The 23,010-nt window shown below is 37.2% G+C and overlaps 1 protein-coding gene across 3 annotated transcripts in view; it reads left to right on the top strand.

Moving 5' to 3' along the window:
• OLA1 (Obg like ATPase 1) overlaps positions 1 to 19,723 on the top strand; it is a 98,754-nt gene extending 79,031 nt beyond the window's left edge. For all 3 annotated transcript variants that reach the window (XM_030454487.1, XM_030454488.1, XM_030454489.1), the window contains 4 exons: positions 12,074 to 12,214; positions 12,898 to 12,994; positions 15,056 to 15,178; positions 19,200 to 19,723. In XM_030454487.1, the coding sequence (XP_030310347.1) occupies positions 12,074 to 12,214; positions 12,898 to 12,994; positions 15,056 to 15,178; positions 19,200 to 19,301 (463 nt within the window). In that variant the 3' untranslated portion in view covers positions 19,302 to 19,723. The remainder of the gene's footprint in view (positions 1 to 12,073; positions 12,215 to 12,897; positions 12,995 to 15,055; positions 15,179 to 19,199) is intronic.
• The last annotated feature ends 3,287 nt before the right edge of the window (positions 19,724 to 23,010 follow it).

The raw sequence follows: 23,010 nt of genomic DNA, 5'->3' as shown, positions 1-23,010 counted from the left end.
GTGAATATACAGAAAGCAGAAATCATTTTATAGAGGCTCTTACAAGTCTAGATTCGTTTTTTACTTGAGGGCTGATGATGTTTTAGATTAGTCTTCAGTAAGAATGCACATTTATGTCATAGGGTTTTTTTCTTTTTCGGTGTACCTGTAGATCAGAACACATTCCTGGTACTATATCCCATGCATATTTGAACTACTTGGAAAAAGTGAAATGATGTGATGTTTAGCTACAGAGAAATGTCAAAAACAATGCATTTATATGATATGAGAGATTTGCAAGCGCAAGCTAGCAATTGATATTAATATTATAATTAGCTCTTTCTGCAGCCTGTTTTTTATTCATGAACATTTTCATTTATGTTGACAACTATCATGTATGCCACTACACATGGAGCCTTTTCTTTACTCAGAGGAGACTAAACATGAATTAGTATGTTTTTGGGTTTATGTTCTGACTTTCCATTGAGAAATGGTTTCTGGGCCAAGTGATAAAAATTAAAATACCTTGTATTTTAGGTTTGACGTTTTCATCCTGTTGTTGTTAGTGCTAGTGTTTGTAAGGGTGAAACAGCACAGAGCACTGGAGCTTCAAGGTGGAGCTTCTTTTCAGTCAAATAGTTTTTTGTTGTTAAAATTGCTGGGGACAATGCATCATAATTCCATAATTGATAAGAAAATTTAGGTGAACTGTAGTTTTATAATAAATAAATATTAGTTTTGTGTTTGCAAATAAAGATATCTTCCACACACCCACCCACAGAATAGGAGTATTTATTTCTGACAGAAATTCACTTCATTCCATTTTTAGCAATAAAAATTTTCATGTCTAACAGATCCTTTACAGTCTGTCAGATAAATGGAGTATAATTTCAGACACTGATCCAGATACTTATTCCTGTTTCTGAAAAAACCCCCTCAAAGTTAGTTGTTCCCCTAGGACAAGTATGTTTTAGTAGATGATTCAGATATTGATTTTTTTTTTTCATTTCACCATAGTTTAGACAGATAAACAGACTGTGTCTGTAGAACTGAACATTTTTGTGACAGCTTTTCAAATTAGTGAAGTATATTTTATACAAGGCATCTCTGCACACTGTGGAAATCCTTAACTCATTTGGTGTTTTCCTTGGACATGGACATGTTCATGTGACAGTACAGTGTATGCTGTTGTATTTATTAGACAGTATTTTGGGGAAATGTGTCAGTAGGAGGTAAGACTGGAGCACACCACATAATTTTATGTACGCATCTTGGGCACTTAAGGTCAGGGTTAGTTTTTAAAACAGCCTTATGAAAAGGGGAGATGGAAAATGCTTTAAGAAGAAAGTGAGAACAGGAGCCCTAATTTAAGTGCTCTGAATTGCCCTCAGAAGAGCCTCCTGCTTCATTAACCATACAGGGAGCAAAGCAAATTTAAGTATCTAAATCAGGTGTCTGAAATTAAGCCTTGTATTCTTTGAGGTGCTGTATTTTGAATATTAACCACTGAACTAAAGAACTCTTTATACTGAGAGCTTAGATGATGTTCTTTCTCTGGTTAAATATCAGAGTTAATTTCTGATTTATTGAGTAGCATACTCCAGCCTAATAACAAGTTTGATCCTTTCTTCAACAAGGCCTCCATCCCTTCCAACTTAGTGCAGCATCACCAGCTGCTATTATTCTTACTACTAGTCTTGTTCAAGTTGTTTCTTAAAGCATCACTCATAGTATCATCTTATCACAAAATGTTAGTACTTGGTAATGGTGTGAGGGGGCAGTGGAATAAGCAGGGTTTATCATCTTAAATCTGAAGCTTTTTTTTAGGGTAATATTTGACTCTGGCAATTTGAATACTTGCAGAGTCCTTAACAGGTGATGGAGGGAGGAAGAGAGCATCTATGTGAATTCTGTGATCTGGAGGGGCTCTGCAATTAAGATCACACAGACTAATTCTGGAGAAGCAAGGAAGGCTTCTCCTCTGTCATGTGTGAGCTGGAGAGGGTATAGCACTAAGAGAACTGAGATGGGAATATTCTGACCAATTTTGTTTAGGTTTCATTAAAGTATGTGACCTTCTGTGAAAGCCAGAATTAACACCTTGCAGTCTGTATTTGTTACTCATTGCAGCATTTTTAATTGACACTAGTGGAATATATTCCCAATTATTCTTTATAGGCTCTTATTTAAAGAGTTGCTAGTATGTATTTATTTCATTATGTGGAAGTTTCATGAGGAACATATTTTTTGTTAGGATATGGTGTTATATTTGCTTGTGTGCACACAGTATGTAGAAGACTTGAATGTAAATTAAAAATGGTTTTGTCCATTGTGCATTTTGTATAAAGTTTCTCTTAAGGCATCACATGCGTTTTGATAACATATTCTCCTTACTTTTTTATGATATTGCTTATTTGCAAGTTTGCTATAATAGCATTGATATAAATTGTCCTACCTTTTTTGTACAAGACCCTTCAGTTTGCCATGTGATATAAGCAGCTCTGCCAATAGACAAAATTATCATGCTATAATGTAAACCTGACTATGAAACAGGGATTCTTCCTCATGATCTCTAGCAGTATCTCAGTCCTCATCATTTTGCATGTCTTGTGACTGAGATTTGCTCCTTCTGCTGTAATTTACAAACAGACATTTCTTAAATTATTTTGTTGTTGTTTTCAAAATAACATTTCAAAACTGCATTTCATACATGATAGAAGAAAGAACAACAAGATTTGACTTCCCAAAGGCATTTTTTCAGTGCAGAGCATATGTGCTTCAAGGGGAGCCTGTTATGCTGTAACTATGAACTGTAATGTGCATGATTTGTTGCAGTCAGCCCTGTTATGCAGTCTCATCAGTAGTTCAGTCTTCACTGTGCTTGATGGTTGCTGACAGCAAGAGCTATGGTTTGTTTGTTTGTTTGGGGTTTTTTTTATGTTTGTTTGGTTTGGGGGGTTTTGTTGTTTTTTGGTTTGTTTTTTTTTTTTTTTTATTAAGACAGAATTAATTTTCAGAAGTAGCAGACCAATGAGAAGTCAACACTGTAAACCTTTCGTATACCAGCAGGTGCTCCAGCAGCAGTGTAGTACCATTTTCATTATTGTTTAAGTTCTAATGGGGTTTGATCACTTTAATGGAGAGCACAGTTTGGATAAAGTGGTATTTCTGAAGTCTTTAAAATTAGACCAGAAACAAGTGTTTTAAAAATGGATTTCGAGATCTGTATTCTTCATGAATTATACTTCTTATAAATGTTTAAAATAGAGTTACCTTGACTGACCTTTTATTAGATAGAGTTTGCTGTATATAGTGCTGAAAAATCTCTTATTGGGAGCTCTTTTACAGATTAGTTGGAAAAGTAATTTTGGATTATTGTACCTCTTCCATAGAATCATAGAATGGTTAGAGTTGGAAGGGATCTCTGCCACCTTTTTGGGCAACCTGTTCCCCCTCAGCATAAAAAAATTCTTCCATATATCTAGTATAAATCTATCCTCTTTAAGTTTAAACCATTACACTTTGTCCTGTTGCTACAGGCCCTAGCAAAAAGTTAGTCCCCGTCTTTTTTGTATGCCCTCTTCAGTTATTGAAAGGCTGCTATAAGGTCTCCCCAGAGCCTTCTTTTCTCCAGGCTGAACAAGCCCAACTCTCTGGTCCTTTCCTCACGGGAGAGGTGTTTCAGCCCTCTCAACATTTTTGTGGCCCTCTTCTGGACCCTCTCCAACAGGGATTATCCGTGTCTTTCCTCTGCTGAGGACTCCAGAGCTGGACACAGTACTCCAGGCTGGGTCTCACAAGAGTGACATAGAGGGGAAGAACCACCTTCCTCACCCTGCTGGCTGCTTTCCCTGTCTTTCCACCATCTTGGTAGTTTTTAATTAAAACTTGGTTGTAGGTCAGCAATGTTATTATGCATGCATTATTTCTCCTAATTATAAAAGTATTTTGTCCATTAACTGCTATCTATATTCTATTTACAGGTAATATAATGTTCTGTGGTATTACTTCTTTCACAGTTTCAACATATCTTGCAAACCCCCAAAAAAGAAATGTTTTATGTCAGTTAAGCCATATCTTTGTAAGACGTACTTTCAAGAAATGGGGTTGATAGTATGAAGTTGTAAGTGTGATGTTATTTCTGTATGTGTTTTTAACATACCATTAAACAGTTAATATCTCCAGGTAGCTTTCTAGTCCAGATAAACTGATCACTGTATACTAATTCCCTATTTTATTAGGCAGTTTGTTAACAGAATTTTGTCATGAGGGCATGAAGTACTTTCATATGAATTTCCAGGATATTGCCTTGGTTTTCCCCCCTGTCATTTAATATTTTTTTCAGCCTTTAAGAACCTGTTTTTCAGTGATCTCATATGGGATAATTTTCACTTCAGAGTCATGCCATTTACAAGCATTCTCCAATAAAATCTACCAAAATTCCTTATTGAACTTGGCTTCATGCCATTGCTCTTTTTCTGATGGTAGGCTAACTTAAGACACTCCCATCCTTGGCATCCTTTTCTTTAGTTGTATTGGCACAACCAGTTGTAAGGATACATGGGAAAGTGAATTGGTCCAGTTTGAAAGTAAAGACGTGGGAAGGGCATTTATGAAAGAAATAAATTTTCACTCCCCGCTTCCCTCCCTCCCACCCCCCAATTTTTTTTTTTGCCAGATTGTTTTTGTTGGTGAACATTGTGAATATGCTGCAAGGAGTGCTGGCCTCTCTTCCCTGTGCAGCTGGTGTCAGAAAAGCAAGTGTGACATCTAGATGGGTAGGGGATGGAATAAGAAACTTGTGTTCAGGTTACAATAATGTATCTTTAGAATCTGGTCTGTAACATGAACTAAAATAGTAGGTGCAATACTGGTCACCCCATCTAATAAATAATTTTGCAGAATTATAGGGGATTTAAGATAAAGGCAGTGATAGAGATCAAGGTCCTGGAAAAACTTGCTTTGACACACATGAGGCAGAGAGCCTGGGATTACTTATGTTTCAAAGGAGAATATTAAGGAAAGTTATGAACACATCTGTAAGAAATGGCAAAAGACAGTGTTCATCAGGAACTTCTTTTCTTGGTACAGTATCAGTTGAATCATAGAATTATAGAATGGTTTGGGTTGGAAGGGCAGGAACACCTCCCCACTGGAACAGGTTGCTTAAAGTTCCATCCAGTCTCTCCTTGAACACTTCCAGAGACTGGGCAGCCACAGCTCCTCTGGGCAACTTGTTCCAGTCTCTCTCCACCCTCACAGCAAAGAATTTCTTCCTAATGTAACCTAAATCTACCCCCTTCCAGCTTAAAACCATTACCCCTTGTCCTATCATTCCATGTCCTTATAAAAAGTCCCTCCTCAGCTTTCCTGTGGGACCTTCAGGTACTGGAAGGCCACTATAAGGTCTCCCCAGAGCCTTTTCTTCTCCAGAATGAACAACCCCAACTCTCTCAACCTGTCATCACAGGAAAGGTGCTCCAGCCTCCTGATCATCTTTGTGGCCCTCCTCTGGATTTGTTCTAAGAGCAAGTAACTTATTACAGTTAAGTTTAAAAGTGCAGTAGAATGAGGTACTTTGTGTACCTATTCTGTCATAAGGTGTGTAAGATCATGGGATGTGGCACAAGTCCCCAAAAATGTTGTGGAAGGCTCAAGTCAACCTGTGTCAGAGATGCAAGTTGTGGGGGGAGGAAAGGGGAAGTGGGAAATGGCCTGTTGAAATGTAAGGTTTGCTGTGTTCCTCCTGGCCATTTGGGAAAGGGGAATTAAAAAAAAATAAATGTCACTGACAAGTTGAAATGGGATTGCCTAGGTTGGTAACAGGTACTCCCAAACCCTCTGTGGATTTGTCATCTTCATGAACAGCAAAATATCATGGTGGGGAAGAAAGTACCTTTTTATTCTTTACTGTTTTCCTCTTTAGTCTTCCTTTACTTTCACGGAGTGTAAGAGGAAAAGGGTACCCTAAAAAAGGCATTAAGAGTTCAGCATGTTGATTTCTGACATCTGAGTACCACCTGGGCTTTCTGCTTCCTGTTCTAAACTTCTGCCACTAACCTATCATGTGATGCAAAATCATTGTATACATTGGTTTCACCATTTTCACCATTCTGTTCTTTGTTTGTTATATGAACTTGGACTTTAAGCTTACTGAAGCTGTGAATGTTTCTTGTAAGAGTACATATGCATATGCATCTCTGTACAGCAGTGAGAACAGCACTGGGAACTTGGTCTTTGTGAAGTCTGTGCAAGTTAACAGCAGAAGAGAAGGACATCACTTGTGACCTGTGTCGCTCAGTACTGGTGCTCAGGTGAATTAGGTCTTCTCCCATCCCACTAAATCAGCTAAGCCTGGCCAAAAAAAAAAAAAAAAATTTTAAATTGCCTAATTTATCATCATTTTAGATAAGTTGTGGATAATGGGTGGGGCTTCAAAAAAAGCCACAAAGAAAGAAGAAACAAGACTTTTTAAGTCAAGGAATTTTCCTTTAATTTCAAGAAAAATGTTGGAATAATTCAACTGTTTTTAATCACCTGGGAGCAATCCAGTTGTATTTATAAATTCATGTTTGCTGTTACTTTTCTAAATTGTCATTTAACTAGTATTTAGATACATTTAATGGTCTTGCATATGGTGGGAAAGTATATTTCACAACATACTGGGTTATTTATTAGGCCCGTAAAAGGTTTCAGTGCCATACAACATTCTCATAAACAGGATAGGGAATATTGGCTAGAAGGAAGCTACTGGAAGTTGAGTGTAAGAGACTGCTGTAAGATAACACACAGAGCACAGTTATCAGTGGTTCACTTTCCAGTGGAAGAATATCTCATTATAAGATCTGCAGGAACAGCTGCTGGTTGAAGACTGTTACTTATTTCCATTAATGAGCTCGGTGATGAGCATTCTTGTTAAATCTGCAGATGACCCCAAACTAGGAGATGTCCAGGTATGTATAGAACAAAATCAGAATTTAGGAGCATCTCAAGATATAGAAGAAATCATTAGGAAAGAAAGAACTAAGGTGCAACTTCTGAGAATTATTTTGTGCAGGAGTAATCAACTATGGAAATAGAGTATTAAGAGCACCTAGTCAAGCATGGTCATACAATAAGTTATAAACTGAGCATGAGGTAATGTTGCAGTGCTATAAGAAAAAAACAAATGTTAAACTGGGTTTTATAAAAAGGAAAAAAACCCAAACCTCTAGCTATTTTTAATACTTGTAAAACATTATTGAGAGCTCTGAGGAGTGTAGTAGGTGCTGCATGCTTCCAGGAGTTGGAGAGTGTCCAGAAAAAGGTTCAAAGTTAGAAGTGATACATGGCTTACAAGGAAAGCTCAAAATAGAAGAAGGAAGACCACACAGCTTTTAGGTGTGTGAAATGTGGCAGTAAAGAAATAGTGGGTGTGCATTCCCAGTCCATAATAGGCTCAGTTAGACCAATGCATTTAAACTGAAATACACGTGGCTTAGGCTGCATGTATGGAAAGCTGGGGAACAAAGCAGTAAACAGATTGAGTTTGGAAGGTTTTAAAAATCCAGGGTTGCTCAGAACTGCCAATGAGAAAAGACTGCTTGAATTGCTAGGTGGTCTCGTTCTCACTCCTATCTGCAGGTCTTTTTTTCCAGTCTTTTATATCTTTTGATCACTTTTGATCTTATTATCTACATTTGTTTCTTTCCTTCTTGTCGTGCTGTCTGGTATTTTCTTCTTCCCTGCCATGCTGTTTTGTTTCTGCTGATTTCTGAACTCGTAGTTCAGGCGTAGAACAGAAAAACAGTGGTTTCCCTTCCATGTGTTAGATGGGGGTATTTTTTTGTCTTGTTTGTACAAAAGCATACTTTCACAAATCATTGTTCTTCTCAGGGGTCAGTTTTTCAGATCATCTTGTCTTGCAGGTGTCCACTGAGCTTAAGTTCTCTCTTCAGCTTCTCTCTTCCATCACTACTTCTGAGTTCCATCTGAACTCTGTCTCTGTTCCCAGCTGGATCTCTCATGTGAAACTCTGTCAAATACTGATTTATAGTTCATGTATGTTCTGCAACTTTTTTACCTCTTTATTTTGGTTGTCTGCAGGATTTGATTTCTTCTGCCTCAGGAACCATCACCATTTGAAAGTGAAGGCACTCCCTTCTGCACAGTTCCTCTGTCTGGGCCTCTGCTTATTGGCCTTGTCAGTGAATACCCTCATTTCTAAACCTGTCTCTAAGGTCTGTTCTGCATCCCAATTCAATGTAAGAAGTCCTGGTCCTTTTGTACATGAAGTCACCTTCTTTTTTTCACTTTTTTCTTGTCAGGCTGATGCAAAATTAAAAACTGGACTTCCCTTAAATATTTAATTTGTCAGATTTTGGGATCTAGTAGTATAGAAAACTATCTCGGTCTGTACAACTTTTCTGAGTTAGTAGGAGATAGGCTGACATGGTTTTGCCCTTCCTTATCTCCTTATCAAACAACACTAACAATCTTAGCTGGATGTGAGCATCTTAATTTCTCTTTGCTGTTCTCACTGGGCAGAATTTTGAGTGCTGTCTTCACTTTGCAGTTGTTCAGGTCTGGCTTTATTTCTGTCAGTTTTGTTCTTAGGTCAGGTTTTTACAAAGGTTTTTGTATTTTTATTGGTGTTTTTAGCTCATCTTTTCTTCGAGCTTTTCTTTTTGCTATCGCATAATGAATAGTTGTCTTACTGTATCTTGGGTCTGTATTTTTTTCCAGAAAGGGTATTTTTTCAATTTCTGATTAATAGAATCAAATTTCTGTTCAGCAACCCTCTAAGAGTTGCTGGTGCACTCCTGTCCACAGAGCAGCAGGAGGCAGGAGGGAAGAACCAAACCACGTCCATAGGGAAAGGCTGTTGGATGTCCAGAAATGCTCTGCAAGATCCCTTGCTGTTATTATTCTGCTCTGTGTTTTATAATCAAATTTAGTTTTAACTCTACTAATAACTATATTTTTAGAAACCTAATTAAGAAGGAGTATATTTTTAATTGCTTTTCATGTGTACATTGTTTTTACATAGTTTTCATTTTACTTTTTCAAGAAGGGGTTTTTGTGAGTACATACTTGTTTCTTAAAGTAGTTCCAGCTGTTCATCATGGTCATTGGTTCTGCCAATTCTACTGTTTTGTTTTAGGTTTTAATTATGTTTTAAATTTTATTTTACTTGGCTACATTTTACCGTGTTGGGTTTTTAAAAAATTGATACTTTAAAAAAATGTTAATTGTCTTTTCTCTTAGGCTTAAATCCAGTACCCTTTGTGATTCATTATCAAGTGTAATGAAATAATGGAGAGATGCTCCAGGATTTGCTTATCCAAGGCTTAAATGGGAATACTAGTCCTGTCCTTTCACAGACATAGAGCATTTCCATGGAAAAATTTCGTGCTCAAATAAAACAGACTTTGACATTAATTGTTACCATTTGTTAAGAGAATATAACCAAATGTGTTACACTTGGTTATCCCTAACAGGAAAGCAAACTTGTACTATTACTGCATTGATCATTAGTCAAGCATTTTTGCTTTGGGGAAGATTTAACTTAGGAATACATCAGTATTTATATTTGAGTATTTACTTGTTCTAGTTTCTTTATTTTTAGGGGAATTCCTTAGTACTTTTTAGTAATTCCTGTGACACTAAAAGTCACAAAAGTGAAAGACTCAGGCAGAGAACCCGACTGTCTGTACAGAGGGGGATGCAGTACCTTATTCTTTTAGTGAGGCTGTAGCAGGTCTGATGTCAGTCACTTCAGAGACCTTTAGACCTCAGTGCTCATTTATTGCTAAAATGTACCAGCTCTGCTCCTGCATTATGAAGATCATCTGTCAACACTTTGAGATATTCTCCTTTGTTATTAAGCTTGTGATGCTCTACACTGTCAGGTTTTTTGCCAATTATAGTTAAGGTACAATGGTGTATTCACTGGATCAAAGTCTCACACTGGCGGTAGAGGAATGATTTGTAAGTCTTTATTCATCTGAATTGTACAATAGAATACCTGAGGAATGCAAATAATCCCTCTAAGGACTCAATAGAAAAGCTGTTAAAATGACAGTCGTAAGACTATTATTATTCTGAATTGGTGTTTTAGCCGAAGTAATTATTTCTTATCTTGTTGTTCCACAATAGTTCTTAGTTTATTAGTTACAATGACCATATTTACCAAACAGAATTTGGATCCAATTTTTTACATCACTTCCATGCTCATTTCACTTTTTCAAGTTTGCATGTTTCATTCTGTATTTCTATGTGGTACATTACTTAATTAGTCTAGAGATCAGTGTTAGATACTTTTTTAAAGAAAGTTGTATGCACAGATGTTGAAGTACACTTATGAATAGCAGATCCAGTTCTAGGTAAATTTTCTGTAAAGGGTTAGCATTGATAATCTCTGAACTTTGATATGCAGCTTTTTTAGCCAAAATAAATGAGTTAACTATGTGTCAGTTTTAGAAGTGGTGTTAAATATCACATGTCACGTTCAGAAATGCACCTTTATTGTGATTTTCAAATCAGGTGTTTTTAAGGCAATAGTGTTTCTGTATTAGCCCTGGATACCAGACTGTATTTTCATTGGGTAACTGGAGGAAAAAAAGATTAGTATAATGAGGATTGAAAACCACTGATGGGGTATTTACATAAGTAAATGATAGAAGTCCAGCCTTATATAACAAACGTGTGAAAACTGTTGAGTGAACTTTTATATTCTTTGTCCCATCTAAAACCCTACTCAGTGGGCCATGCACTTAATCTCATAATAGCTCTGATCCCCTGCTATTTTCTTTGGCAAATGTGTGTTGATGAACTTGTGGTTCAGTTCATTTTTTCCTGAAGTGACATTTGCATTGATTATTTAAAGGTTTACAGGCCACAGTTTCAAAGCACTTCAGTATAATAGCAGTTAAAACCTTAGTCTAAATCTTGGAGATTAGCAGGACTAAGAAAAGAACTCAGCAAGCATAAAACCCTGTGTTGTATGCTGGGTGCTTCAGGTCTGAAACATCTACAGCACCCAAAGTACTGTATTTTGTACTTTGTGTCTCAGTCTACAGGAGATATTCCCATGCCTCCTGAGTTTTCTTACTGAGCATGCAGAGGTGTCATTCTTACCATTCGTACCTGTTCAGAAATAGTGCCCTACAAATAACACTGAACTCTGTACAAGTAATTTATGAGTATCTCCCTTAAATTAAAAATAAAAAGTATTGGCAGTAATTAATGTGATGCCTGTGTTTAAACACTCTTTAAATATCAACTATTGCAGCGAAGATTTTTCTTAATTGTTAATAGAATATTGAGCATACAAAAACTAGTCCCATAAAGCTGCAGCTCTAAATTCATAGTTCTGTTCAGCTAAGAAAAATGATTAGATGTACAGCAAACTGTTACTGATACTGCCAGTTACTGAAGATGAATGGAAAATTTTATTCTTTATTTTAAAATTAATACTTAGGAAGTAGTATAGTATCTAGAAGCTTAGTCGTGGGGAGATAGGACAGGTGGGAGAAGCTAGGAGGAGCATGGCCCAGTATTTGTTAGCTGTAGGATATTCTAAGATCAATAGCCAGAAAAAGCAAGGTGCTGCTTGCTGTCTAGGAGTTCATAGACTGTAGTGTTCTCTTCTGTCTGCTAATATCAGCTGCCCTAGCCACTGAGGTTTGTTTGGGTTTTTAAAGGAAAAAAAGGAAAAGATGAGAGGAAAAACTGAAGTCTGTCAATTTTACTGCATTTGATAAATATCACTCTTGGAAAAACGTATGTCCACAGATCTATGAAGTTTTATTCAGTTATCATTTTAGATTTCAAGTATTTAAGCTCTACCAAAAACATAGTTACTGTCTCAAATTATGCTTATTTCTGATGGATTAAATGCCAGACAGAAACCAAGAAACAGTGAAATGTTAATGGAGTACACCTGAAGCAATTGCTGCCTGTTAATGCCTTGACCTTGGAAAGCAATACACAAAAAGATGGCATCATAAAACCGTGCAATTCTTATGAATATGTATGTGCTACTTGATAATAATGAATGTGGTACAGCCATGCATGCACTACAAGATAATGTTGTGCCCTTTGTTGTCTACAGGTTGATAAAAATTAAAGAGTGGGTGGACAAGCACGACCCGGGAGCTTTGGTCATTCCTTTTAGTGGGGCCTTGGAACTCAAGTTGCAAGATATGAGTGCTGAGGAGAAACAGAAGTATCTGGAAGAGAACATGACACAAAGGTTAATTAGCATTCATTTTCCCTACACTTTATTATCAACTATTTCCTTGCAGTAATTTAATTGCTTGCGCTGATAGAATAATAAATGACAGAGTAATTACCATTATAAAGAGAGAATCTTCTCCTTTCTTTACCATGAGACAGAGTGAAAAGATTTATTTTAAATTAAGTTTTTAACTGTCATCTGTCATCTCTGTACAGTGTTTTAATTATAACATAGGTATTAGTTATGTATATTTTTGAGAAGGAATGATCACCAAAACTATTTCGTCATCCACGGGGAAGAAAATGTTGCAGAAAATTTTTCCATAATTTTTCTGAAGAACTGCAATGAATTGTTTCAGTACTGAATATCAGTCAAACTGCTACGCTTTCGTGACCTGAGACCTGGAAATCGCATGAGACCAAAAGTGCTGCCTGATAGGGTGATTTAAATTTATCCCATGTTTCTGTATCCTGCCAAATAAACAAATCAAAATACTATCTTTATGAGGCTGCAGTACAAAAGTAGTTCTCTGAAAAGAGTTCAAAGAAATAGGCTACTGTGATTATTGGTGTGTATAAAAGTAATGCAGTGTCTTCAAAATATGTGATGTCTTTCCATGTAGATTGGTTACATGGAGTATTTAGCTGCTTTATGTGTATATGTTGAATGAACTGTATTAATGTGGCTTTTTTTTTCAGTGCTTTAGCAAAGATCATTAAGGCTGGATATGCAGCACTCCAACTAGAATACTTTTTCACTGCAGGCCCAGATGAAGTGCGTGCATGGACCATCAGGGTAAGATTCATACTTATTCATCAGCTATATCCAGTTCCACACTATTGAATTCAGATTGATATCACTGACTTTGAAGTTTGTCATGGTGGCGGTTAGCTAGTCATTACAGATGAGGTTTTTGTCCAGGATAACTTTAATTATTTGTGAGCTGCTGAACAGTGAAAGTGGAGCTGCATTGATTGAGGCAGGTAACAATTGATTCTGCCTATTACATAGTCTGAATTTCTTCATCCTGTAGAATCTGTCTACCCTCCTCCTGTGGTCAGAGATAAGACGTACCAGTATTGTGCTTGCTTAATCTGTGTGACTGGGTTTGTCTGCGGTGAAATTGATGTTGCTTTTCATTTTGTATTCACTAAGTTTGTTTGGGTTGCGGGTGGTTCATTCCTCCTTTGCTTTGCTCGGATTACATTTTCAGCAATAAAAGCAATATAACATCATTATATTCCTCATGGATACACAGTTGGGCTCAAAAACCTAAAGTCAGTGTGCAGTAATTCGGGTCTTTTACTGACTCACAGACCTAGTTTATTTTGGTAGCTTTATGTGTTTATCCAGGAACTTACGTAATGCCTAAAATCATATTAGGAATTTTAAATATTGATGTAGAATGATTATAGCTGTAGAGATTGACTAATTTATTCCCAGAGGACATCAAGAGCTGAGCTGTAGTGGTTTGCTTTTGAATGTAAATATATTATAATATCAAGATTAGTACTGAAAAATATTTTGAAATGCACGTAGTTGCAAACTCTGTCTTAAAAATTACAGAAACGTTGACTTGTGGAGATGCAGATCTGTCACTGAGCTGTAATTTTTCGCATCAGTGTATTCAGTGCTGTGCAGTGAATTTTAGTGCTGTTTTTAATTTCATTCAATGGAATTAATTTGTTTTCATTAATCAATGTAATTTTCAGTAAATTTATATTTCTATTAATACTGCTATGGAAGTTTGTGTATATGTTTTAGTATGTTATTTTCCTGTAAGCACGTTTATTTTTTTTAGCATTTTCATATCATCACCCTTTTATAATCACTGCCAGTTTAAGTCCCTGAGATAGCTACCATAATAATATGCAAGCAGAAGTTTTGTTTTTCTGTTTCTTGCCATAGCTTTTCAAAGCACGTTCTGAAACTCCACTGTTTTCAGTGGGAGAAATGCTTGCTCTTTATTAGAAAATTTGAAAGCTGGTTTATCTTAAGACTGATTGTAAGGATCTTTGATTTAATGTGCGAATATATTTAGTCAGGTAAGCATCAGTGAGTAGCCATATTAACCCAATACATCTTTTATTGTAAAAACTGTGCTTTACACTGTCAGACTCCTTAGCACTTTAACATGCTTTATTAAGCAGCCTTTAGGTCACCATTATTTCTCAAATTTCTCTCCATGGTTCTATGTGCACAGGATGTATGTCCTTGTAATTTAAAGCATGCAGTTATAATGCATTCTCCTCTATTGCGTAAACTTAAATCATCTTACAATAGTTGCCTGTGATTTTTTATTTTTAGTGATTCAGTTGTTAACATTTTGTAAGAATACTTATGTTGTTCTATGTTAGACTAACTAAAATAATTCTGAAATAAAAACTTAAGATAGTATGTAAGGCTTGAGATCCATAAATTTTTACTACAAATGTGGTTCACCAATAAATGTTGTAATTTATTTGAAGTTATTTGAGTGTAAGTTAAAGGCTTGAGTAATTCTGATTTTAAAGTTATTTTAAAGTCTTTATTTTCCTCACTTTCTGTGTGGAGAGTGAGGGATCGAAGTGAATCCTACAACAAAACACTCTCAGAGCTTCTAAAATCAATACTAATGTTGATACCTATTAGGAAAAACAAAGCTGCCCTTCTCTAATACCAGTTGGTTTATCTGTGGCAAAGGCATCTATTTGTAGGTCCCAGTATTGAGAATTATCCAGCTGCATGCCTGACACCTTAACTGATACGAAACAAAGTTCCAGTGGATGCTGAAAGCTTATCAAAAAGGAGAAACCTCTTTCCTGCATTCAGTCTTCTTAAAGGCAATTAATTTTCTTCCGGTCTTTCCTTTGACAGAAAGGGACGAAGGCTCCTCAGGCAGCAGGGAAGATTCACACAGATTTTGAAAAGGGATTCATTATGGCTGAAGTAATGAAATATGAAGATTTTAAAGAAGGAGGTTCAGAAGCAGCTGTCAAGGTGAGCTCCCCATCTTTTTCTTCTTCCTTCCTCCATGTGTGCCATTTTTCCATTTCACGTCTATTTGTCACTGGGAAGAAGTTACTGATGCTAAGCAGATCTTAGCAGTCACCTCTAGCAAGAGACCAAAATCTATTTTCATCTTCAGAAAGAATTCAAATACTCCAACTTACTGAACAGGAATGCAACTACTTCAGTATCCAAGATATGACAGTTTATGGACTAAATGTCTACATTAAGACCAAATGTTATGCAATATTTTTTCTCTGTTTACATCTTAGTGTGTTCAGAATTTAATAAGCTTTCAGATTACCTTGTTCTGAAAAAATGATGTTTTTACAGTGAGATACCAGATTTTTTTAATCACCTCTAAAAGGAAAATGTAAGAAACACAGAAAATATATTTCTTCTAATACTGTGCCATCTTGTTTGGAGTTTGGAGGGAAGGTATTATGAATGTGGGATGCAAATTGTTAAGAAAATATCAAGTACCAACATGTACCTTTTTCATTTATTTTTTTTTTCCAGGATTAGTAGATGCCACTCCTAAACTCCTACAGGCATAGTTATAATCATAACATTTACTATTTCAGTATTCAAATTCAATTACCCTTTGGTGTCTTATTCAAATACTAAAAAATACCATGGCTTACTTTTAATTGGTCAGGGTGCCAGTCGTAGGTGTCTGCAGTCTTCAGAAATACAGTGTGATAGCTAAAGTTTCCTAGTTGCTATCTACTGAGTAGACAGTGAAGATATTTAATGCAAAACTTTGTCCTGAGCTCATGCCTTTTTGTAGTGACACTTCTGTATTAAGAAAGAGTTTTATCTGCTTTCTCAACACTAGAGGGCAGAGACTGCTTGGGTGCCCAAAGTTGTGCCCTTCTTATAGCTGACGGATTATATTTGATTTGAAGTTATTAAATATGAAATGAACTCGTACATGCAAATAAATGTCATTATAGAAGCTGTAGTTCTCTGTGTTACTATTGCATTATTTCCACCTTCTTTAAGCAGAGAAACATTATTTTATACACATACAATTTTTTTGGTATTTTTGGTGTTTTATTAAGATCTATATTTTATAAGATTGTAATTATAAAGCACATTAGTTTGATTTAACCAATTTCAGTATTTGAAGGTTCCTACACACTAAAATGTGTTAAAGAATTTAAAAGGTTCAGCTTTATTGTTTTCATTTGATAGCTTGAAAGGTATGCAAAAACTATGATTTGAAATTCAGCTTATTCTCAGTGGTATCACTAAGGAAGATCATACTGAGCAGCGGGACTTTAAATAGGTTTGTTTGAACCCCAGGAAGTGAGGGGAAAAAAATCCCAGTATAATTGGTTCGTTGCGGCATGTGAACTGCCTTATGAAAAGGGAAGTAGAGTTGTAGCTGTAAAGTGAAATCCCAGCTATAAATAAATCTAATATTCTGCAGTCAAAAACCACTTTATGTAACCAAGATTCAAATTGTGCCAGCAACAGTTTTGGATGTTCAGATCTGTTTTCCCTGAGAAGCTGCATCAGTTAATACCTGTTAAATTAATCTATAACTCTTTTGCTTGTGTATTTTTATTTGCTTTTCACAGTGTGAGAGTCTAAACATCAAACTTCTGTAGTCAGATTACGCATGATTGATTTCTTATTGTTTTGAAGTACCTGTAAAGCAAACCTATTACTTGTTACTCCGTTTTTAAATCAAGGTTAGAAAAAAACCCTTACCCTTGGAAATATGTGTTGTATTACTCTAGTCTTTTCTAATTTGCATTTAATGCAATGTTTCTGGCCATACACAATGCTAATTACTTTTATGTTGCTGGTAAATTTCAAAATTAAATTTGGGAGCTTTTAGGAGTCAACTAAAATAACAGTGGTAATGGGAGTTGCTTGCTTTGTGTGTTATCGAGTTGATCGATTTTTAAGTTTGATTTTGTGTGTGTCTAACACCAGTACAGCATAACTAATTTAATACCAGTGCTGTGAACTATACACTGAATAGCTCTGTGTGGGCTTTGTAGTCTACAGGGATATCACATTATTAGCAATCATATCTGCTTAGGCAAAGCTGGCTTCTACAGATGGCTGCTTTCAAGTGCAAATGAACTGGTTAGACGTGTCTTGTTTAATACATACTCAAGATTCACAAATGGGTATTGATTTTTTCAACCAGTGTTTCTGATAGCAATGGAAATGGATTAAATGGTCTCTAGAGAATTTAAAGGAACACTGTCACTTTTAATTAACTGTAAACCGGTGACAAAAATACACAAACTTGCATTAGTGTGTCAAAATCTCTTTTATTAAAGACGTCTATGCTGCTGACAGTGTGCAATGGTGTGCTTAAAAAAATCCTCATTGTTGCTTTGTAGAAGTCAGATTTTTCTGCAAATCTTTGAGAGCAATAAGTGTATTGGACTGTAAAATGTCTCTGTACCTGTGCCTGCAGCTTATGCTTGCTGATGATTTTTACAGCACTGTTTTATTAGTGTTTATGCCATCAATTAGTCTAATTACTCTTGACTTTGAGCATTATTACCATCTTCAAAGGAAAGAACTACTAAGTCTACTTGAAAGTAAACCTTTTATAGTCTAAACAAATGTCCAGGAGGTGGAAATATAAAAACATTAGCAAAGTACTCTTTATTATTTATCGATAGTGTCATATGGGATAATTAGTGCTGCACTATGTATCTGTTGTCCAGGCCATCTTACCTCCAGTTTTCTGTAGGCTAACGTAGCTGGTGACAATATTTAAGTAAGGAACAACAGCAACAAGGTTATCAAGCCTCTAAATTCCTAGACAGCAATACAGGGAAATGTGTTGCTTTACAGAGCAGGTTTTGTGAAAGAAAGGTGTCTAAGTTAACTATGTACCATTAATCTGATCTGTTCTACTGCAACTAAGGTCATTAGTTAACAGCTTTCCTGTAATGGGATCTTAGTATGCCACCACTGTGATAGTGTCATTGAGAATAATGGCACAGTGAGGTCTTGCATGGAAGCACTTTTCTCCTGCAAGAGAAAACTTCAAAACAGGAATGGTTATTGAACTAAAGCAGAAGCTCTCAACTTTTCCATATTGTAGATCACTTTTCAAGATAAATGCTTCTGCAGACCACCTCCCGCCCAGTCTGTCAATCCTAATACCACAGCTTCTCTGTAGCCTCTACAATACCAGATTTAATTACGATGAGATAAAGATAGAATAATATAATAATAAATTCTAATGCGGAAAGTACTGATATTTAATAGATTCCTTGCCTATTTTCTGCTCTCCTCAAGTGCAGCATTTTCGTAATGAATTTCCTTTTCATGTCTTTGGTCTGTATGTCTTCTCCTGAATCCTGGTTTCACAGCCTATTGCTCTTATATCTGTCCTTCTGAAGCAAATTTCTTCTAAAGGAAATTTCTGACAAAAAACCCGAGCTTGTATTTTGTGCTCCTCAGTCCTTCATTATCTGGGCACAAGCAGACAAGAAAGCCCTGCTCGAAGCACAAGGCATGTTCAGTTGTGACTTTTGCATAGTGTTCCCATCTTTAGTTTTGACAGTACTTGTGTGTCCAGCCACTCACAAGTACTTCATAGGCCAGTTTAATAGCCATGATGCAAACTGTTGCCCATCACCCCTGCCAGCAATGCTGTCTTAGATTCATGCTGCCAGCATTTGCTGTCTGCAGGTTTTTTAGATGAAGAAAAAGTCTGAAAGCTGGGAAGAAAAAAAAAGGAGTTGTTTTAGTGTCCTTTATCTTAAGACTTGCCAGGGTTTACGTATTTACTGCTATGTAATGCAGCTGGCATTTAAGCAGAACTGATTGAGTGAAGGTTAAATTATTTTTGTATGTATTTTATACATATGTAAAAGCAAATTCTGTCAAAATGAGTAGTGGCTGTCAAACTCAGATGCTGAGTTAGTACCATTTCATTACCAAAGTGTATTTAAATAATTACAATTAGAAAATACTGTAAAATGCCTAATGAAATAACCCATTTTCCTTTTGTCTGTTCTGTTTACAGGCTGCTGGAAAATACAGACAACAAGGCAGAAATTACATTGTCGAGGATGGAGATATTATCTTCTTTAAATTTAATACACCTCAACAACCCAAGAAGAAATGAATATCAGATGTTGTTCATTGCTCAGAAATAAACTGTGCTGCTTCAAAAAGCACATGAATTTTTATTTAGGATGAAATATCTGGAAACAAAAAGCATACAGTTTCTACCTAGGGAACCTCCCCTCCCCCAGTGAAATTATTCTTGTTTGTTTTGAATTAAAATATGGCACCTCCAGCAAACATGCAAGTTCACTAAATGTGAACAGCTTTGCATTTCAAACGATTAAGACCCTACTCCAAATTGTAGAAGCTTTTCAGGAACCATATTACTCTCATGATACTTCATTAATCTCCATCATGTATGCCAAGCCTGACACGTTTGACAGTGAGGACAATGTGGCTTGCTCCTTTTTGAATCTACAGATAATGCATGTTTTACAGTACTCCAGATGTCTACACTCAATAAAACATTTGACAAAACCAGCCTTGGTGTGTTTGGGGATGTCTGTATTGACTGACTGTGGTGTGCTGAATGCGATACGGCACCTGGTGGATGCTGATTACAGAATTTTAAGACGTGTATGATACAGTAACTGGCAGTGTGGGGCAGCTGCAATTGTATCTCCAAAGTGAGTCTTTCATGGGAATCAGAAGATTAGGATGCCTATGATTTGTCTCAAAAAAGTTAATGAATTTGTAGATGGACATTCACTTGAAAGACAATAATAAGAAGGGTGCAGCGTAAATGATTTTCACTGAAGAAAGGAAATGTACACAGAAAAATCATGTTACCTTTCAGACTGAAGCTTGTTTGCTCCAATAATTTTGAAAAAGTATTTCGTTCTTACCCTGAAATTAATAAATTGTGGAGGCAGGAGCAGTGGTGCCTGATGTTGTGTGCTGTCCTCTCAGGTCTGGTTTTCAGGCCAGTGGAGGGTGACACAGATAGTGTTGTGAAGGAAAAGGTCACGTTGTGCCAGGTAGGTGAGGGGTTCTGCTGAAACAAGGCTGCAGCTGAGAGGACATTTTGGCCACGTTAACCAGGAGGGAGAGCAGGGACAAGTAGCCTCTTGGGGTAACACAGGACAAGAAGTTGTGGGGAAAAATAAAGCCACGTTTCTTCTTTTAATGCAAGCAGCAGGATTGCCCGTACTTGCAGTCTGCTTTATGTATTTAAAAAGGCCTTTCTGAGGTGCCTGTGCCAGGGGTTTCAGCTGCAGATTCAGTAGGGCTGGTGTAGAGTTGCTGATTTTACCTGTGGCTTGCTGGTGTGCCATACCTGTCTTACTCTGTGACAAATTTGCTTGATATAAACTTTGAAAAGGCTACATATCACTAGCTAACCTCCCCTCTGTATTTAAAATACTGGAAGGGCTGGTCATGTCCTGCTCCAAGGCTTCCCTTGAGATGCCATCTTTGAGCTTCATTGCTCATTTCTGAAAGAGTAAGACATGGGTCAGCCAGAGCCAGGAGGCTCATTGTTGGAAAGTTGGCATCGTGCCTTTAATAGCACTGAGGAGAAAGACAAGGGAGGGCAGATGACTTCAATACCTAGTTGTAGATTTTGTTTTAAAGAGCATCTCTTTTTTTTCATGGTGGCAGGAGGGGGGAGGGTGTTGTAAAGCAGGGAAATTAGGACTTTGGGTGTTTTGGAACTCTTGAAACTCTCTTTTGTGTAGTCTCCCTGGCTACTGTTTGTGCTTGGCATTATTTTGATGTTACGTAATCCAGAAAAGATTAGGACCACCAAATCTTATGTTAAAAGTTAAACCCAAAAGAAAACAGAGCCTATCTGTTTCTCTTGGAAGCCAGCAAGGTGCTCGTGCTGGGTTTTAGACACAATGAAAGGTGACTGAGAAGTGAAGTATATGTGTTGGTGACAGAGAAGTTATCCCTTTACTGCAGTCGTGCCTGCTGAAACGTGTTCTCTTTTCCTGTCTGAAATTTGTTCTGGGTTCCAAAATACCTCAGTGTCAGTGAAGAAGTTTTTAGAAAGGACGGTACAATTAATGGATTTATTTTTATTTTACATTTCGTCATTTAATTTATTAAACCATATTTGTTTAGATTTGAATGCATGTTCTTCATGAAACCTCTCTGTTCTAAAAATAATAAATTGAACAAAATTGCTTGTCATAGGGGTTTCTGAATTTGTTACAGCATCCTGAAAATAGAAAATTAATTTAAAATATTTGCCACACCATCTATAAAATACTTTAATACATTTTGTGTTTTAGTTTATTAATTTGCCTTAATAGTTTGTATTTATCTGCTTTAACTATTCTTTTAACTACTGAAGCTAATAATTTATTCCAGAATAAAACCAAATTTTGTTAAAAGAATGAATAATCTGATAAGATGTTACTCCTATCACCAGTGACTTGTGGCAGCCCTTGTATGTCCTCAGTGGGTCTATCTATGTACAGCTCCTAGAAACTTGTGGTTTTATGTAGCAATTTGAACTCTTTTAAATAGAATTGGGATTTAACTTAAGCCAAGAACACATTATTTATGCATTTCAACCTGCACAGATGACTCCAGGTGCAATGTGTCCATCCTACTCTCATTTCTTATATAAGAAAAAAAAATGTGAAATCTGCCTGCATGCTTTTCACTAAGTTTCCATGGTCTGTACTCACTGGGAATGGTGGTGGTGATTAGGAGATATTTTGTTTCTCCAGCTGGAGAAAGGTGAGAAAACTGTAGAAAATGCTTTTCCAAAATATGTCAAGGAGGGAACTTTGCAGAGGAGGAGGAGGAGGGGTCCTAACCCTTCCTTTTGCATTCCTCAGTGCCTCATAGCACTGGTATTTTTCTGGCATTAGACAAATGCTGGTGTAAGAGGGAAATCAGCGTGCCCTGCCTCCATGCTGGCCAAAAGAGAGTGCCTGGAAGTGGTGTGGAGGTGACACCAAGAGCAGCTGAGCTGCACCAGCATGCAGGGGGACTTCTAGGAGTAGATCTGGGGAGCTCTGATGTTCCCAGTGTGTGTGTGTGTGTGTGTGTGTGTGTGTGTGTGTGTGTGTGTGTGTGCAAAGAGGCATGATCAAGGATCACATAAAAGTGTGCTCCTGGTCAAATAAAAACATTGCCCCAGACAAGTAATGGCTTACATACCTGCTGCAGGTGTCTGTCTGCCTTCTCCCCTTCATCACCCAAGTTCACCCTGATCTCTTCCCAGACCTGAGGGCCTGCTCAGTCAAGGAGTCTATATGCCACGTTGTAAACCACATTGTCCTTCCTCCTCTCCCACAGAACAAGTTTCCAGCTGGAGTGGCTGTGCTGTAGCTGAGGTGGCTGAACCCCTCCCGGTGCTTTGTTGTTGTTGGTCACCATCGCTGGGCAGTGGCTGCAGTGGGCAGGGGCAGCCCCACTCAGCCCCTCCTGTCCCGAGCAGGGCACCTGGTGGGGAGCAGCAGCATCCCCAGGCATTCATCCCGGTGGCAGCATGCTCCACTCCTCCCACCTCTGCACCAGGAAACTGGCAAATAACCCTCGTAGTGGTACAGGTAAGAGCAAAGTGCTTTTTCAGTGCAGCGTTGTATGTTCCTGTGGCCGCCAGGCTTGTTCAGACCATCCTTGCAGAGCTCTGCCGGTCCTTACTGTGGCAGTCAGCAGTGATCCCACATGGCCCTTTCTGTCAAGTGGTTTAAACACTGAGGATTTCTCCTACCAGGTGCAGAGCAGGAACATAAAATTGCATTTTCAAAGAGCAATGTGTGCAGCAAGGTTAAGTTTAAAAAAACTTAGGTAAATTTTAAGCTTTCTCT

This window comes from Calypte anna, chromosome 7 (genome assembly GCF_003957555.1).
Source record: "Calypte anna isolate BGI_N300 chromosome 7, bCalAnn1_v1.p, whole genome shotgun sequence".
NCBI lineage: Eukaryota > Metazoa > Chordata > Aves > Apodiformes > Trochilidae > Calypte > Calypte anna.
The sequence above is the reverse complement of the archived record's forward strand: the minus strand, read 5'-3'. Positions and strand labels throughout refer to the sequence as shown.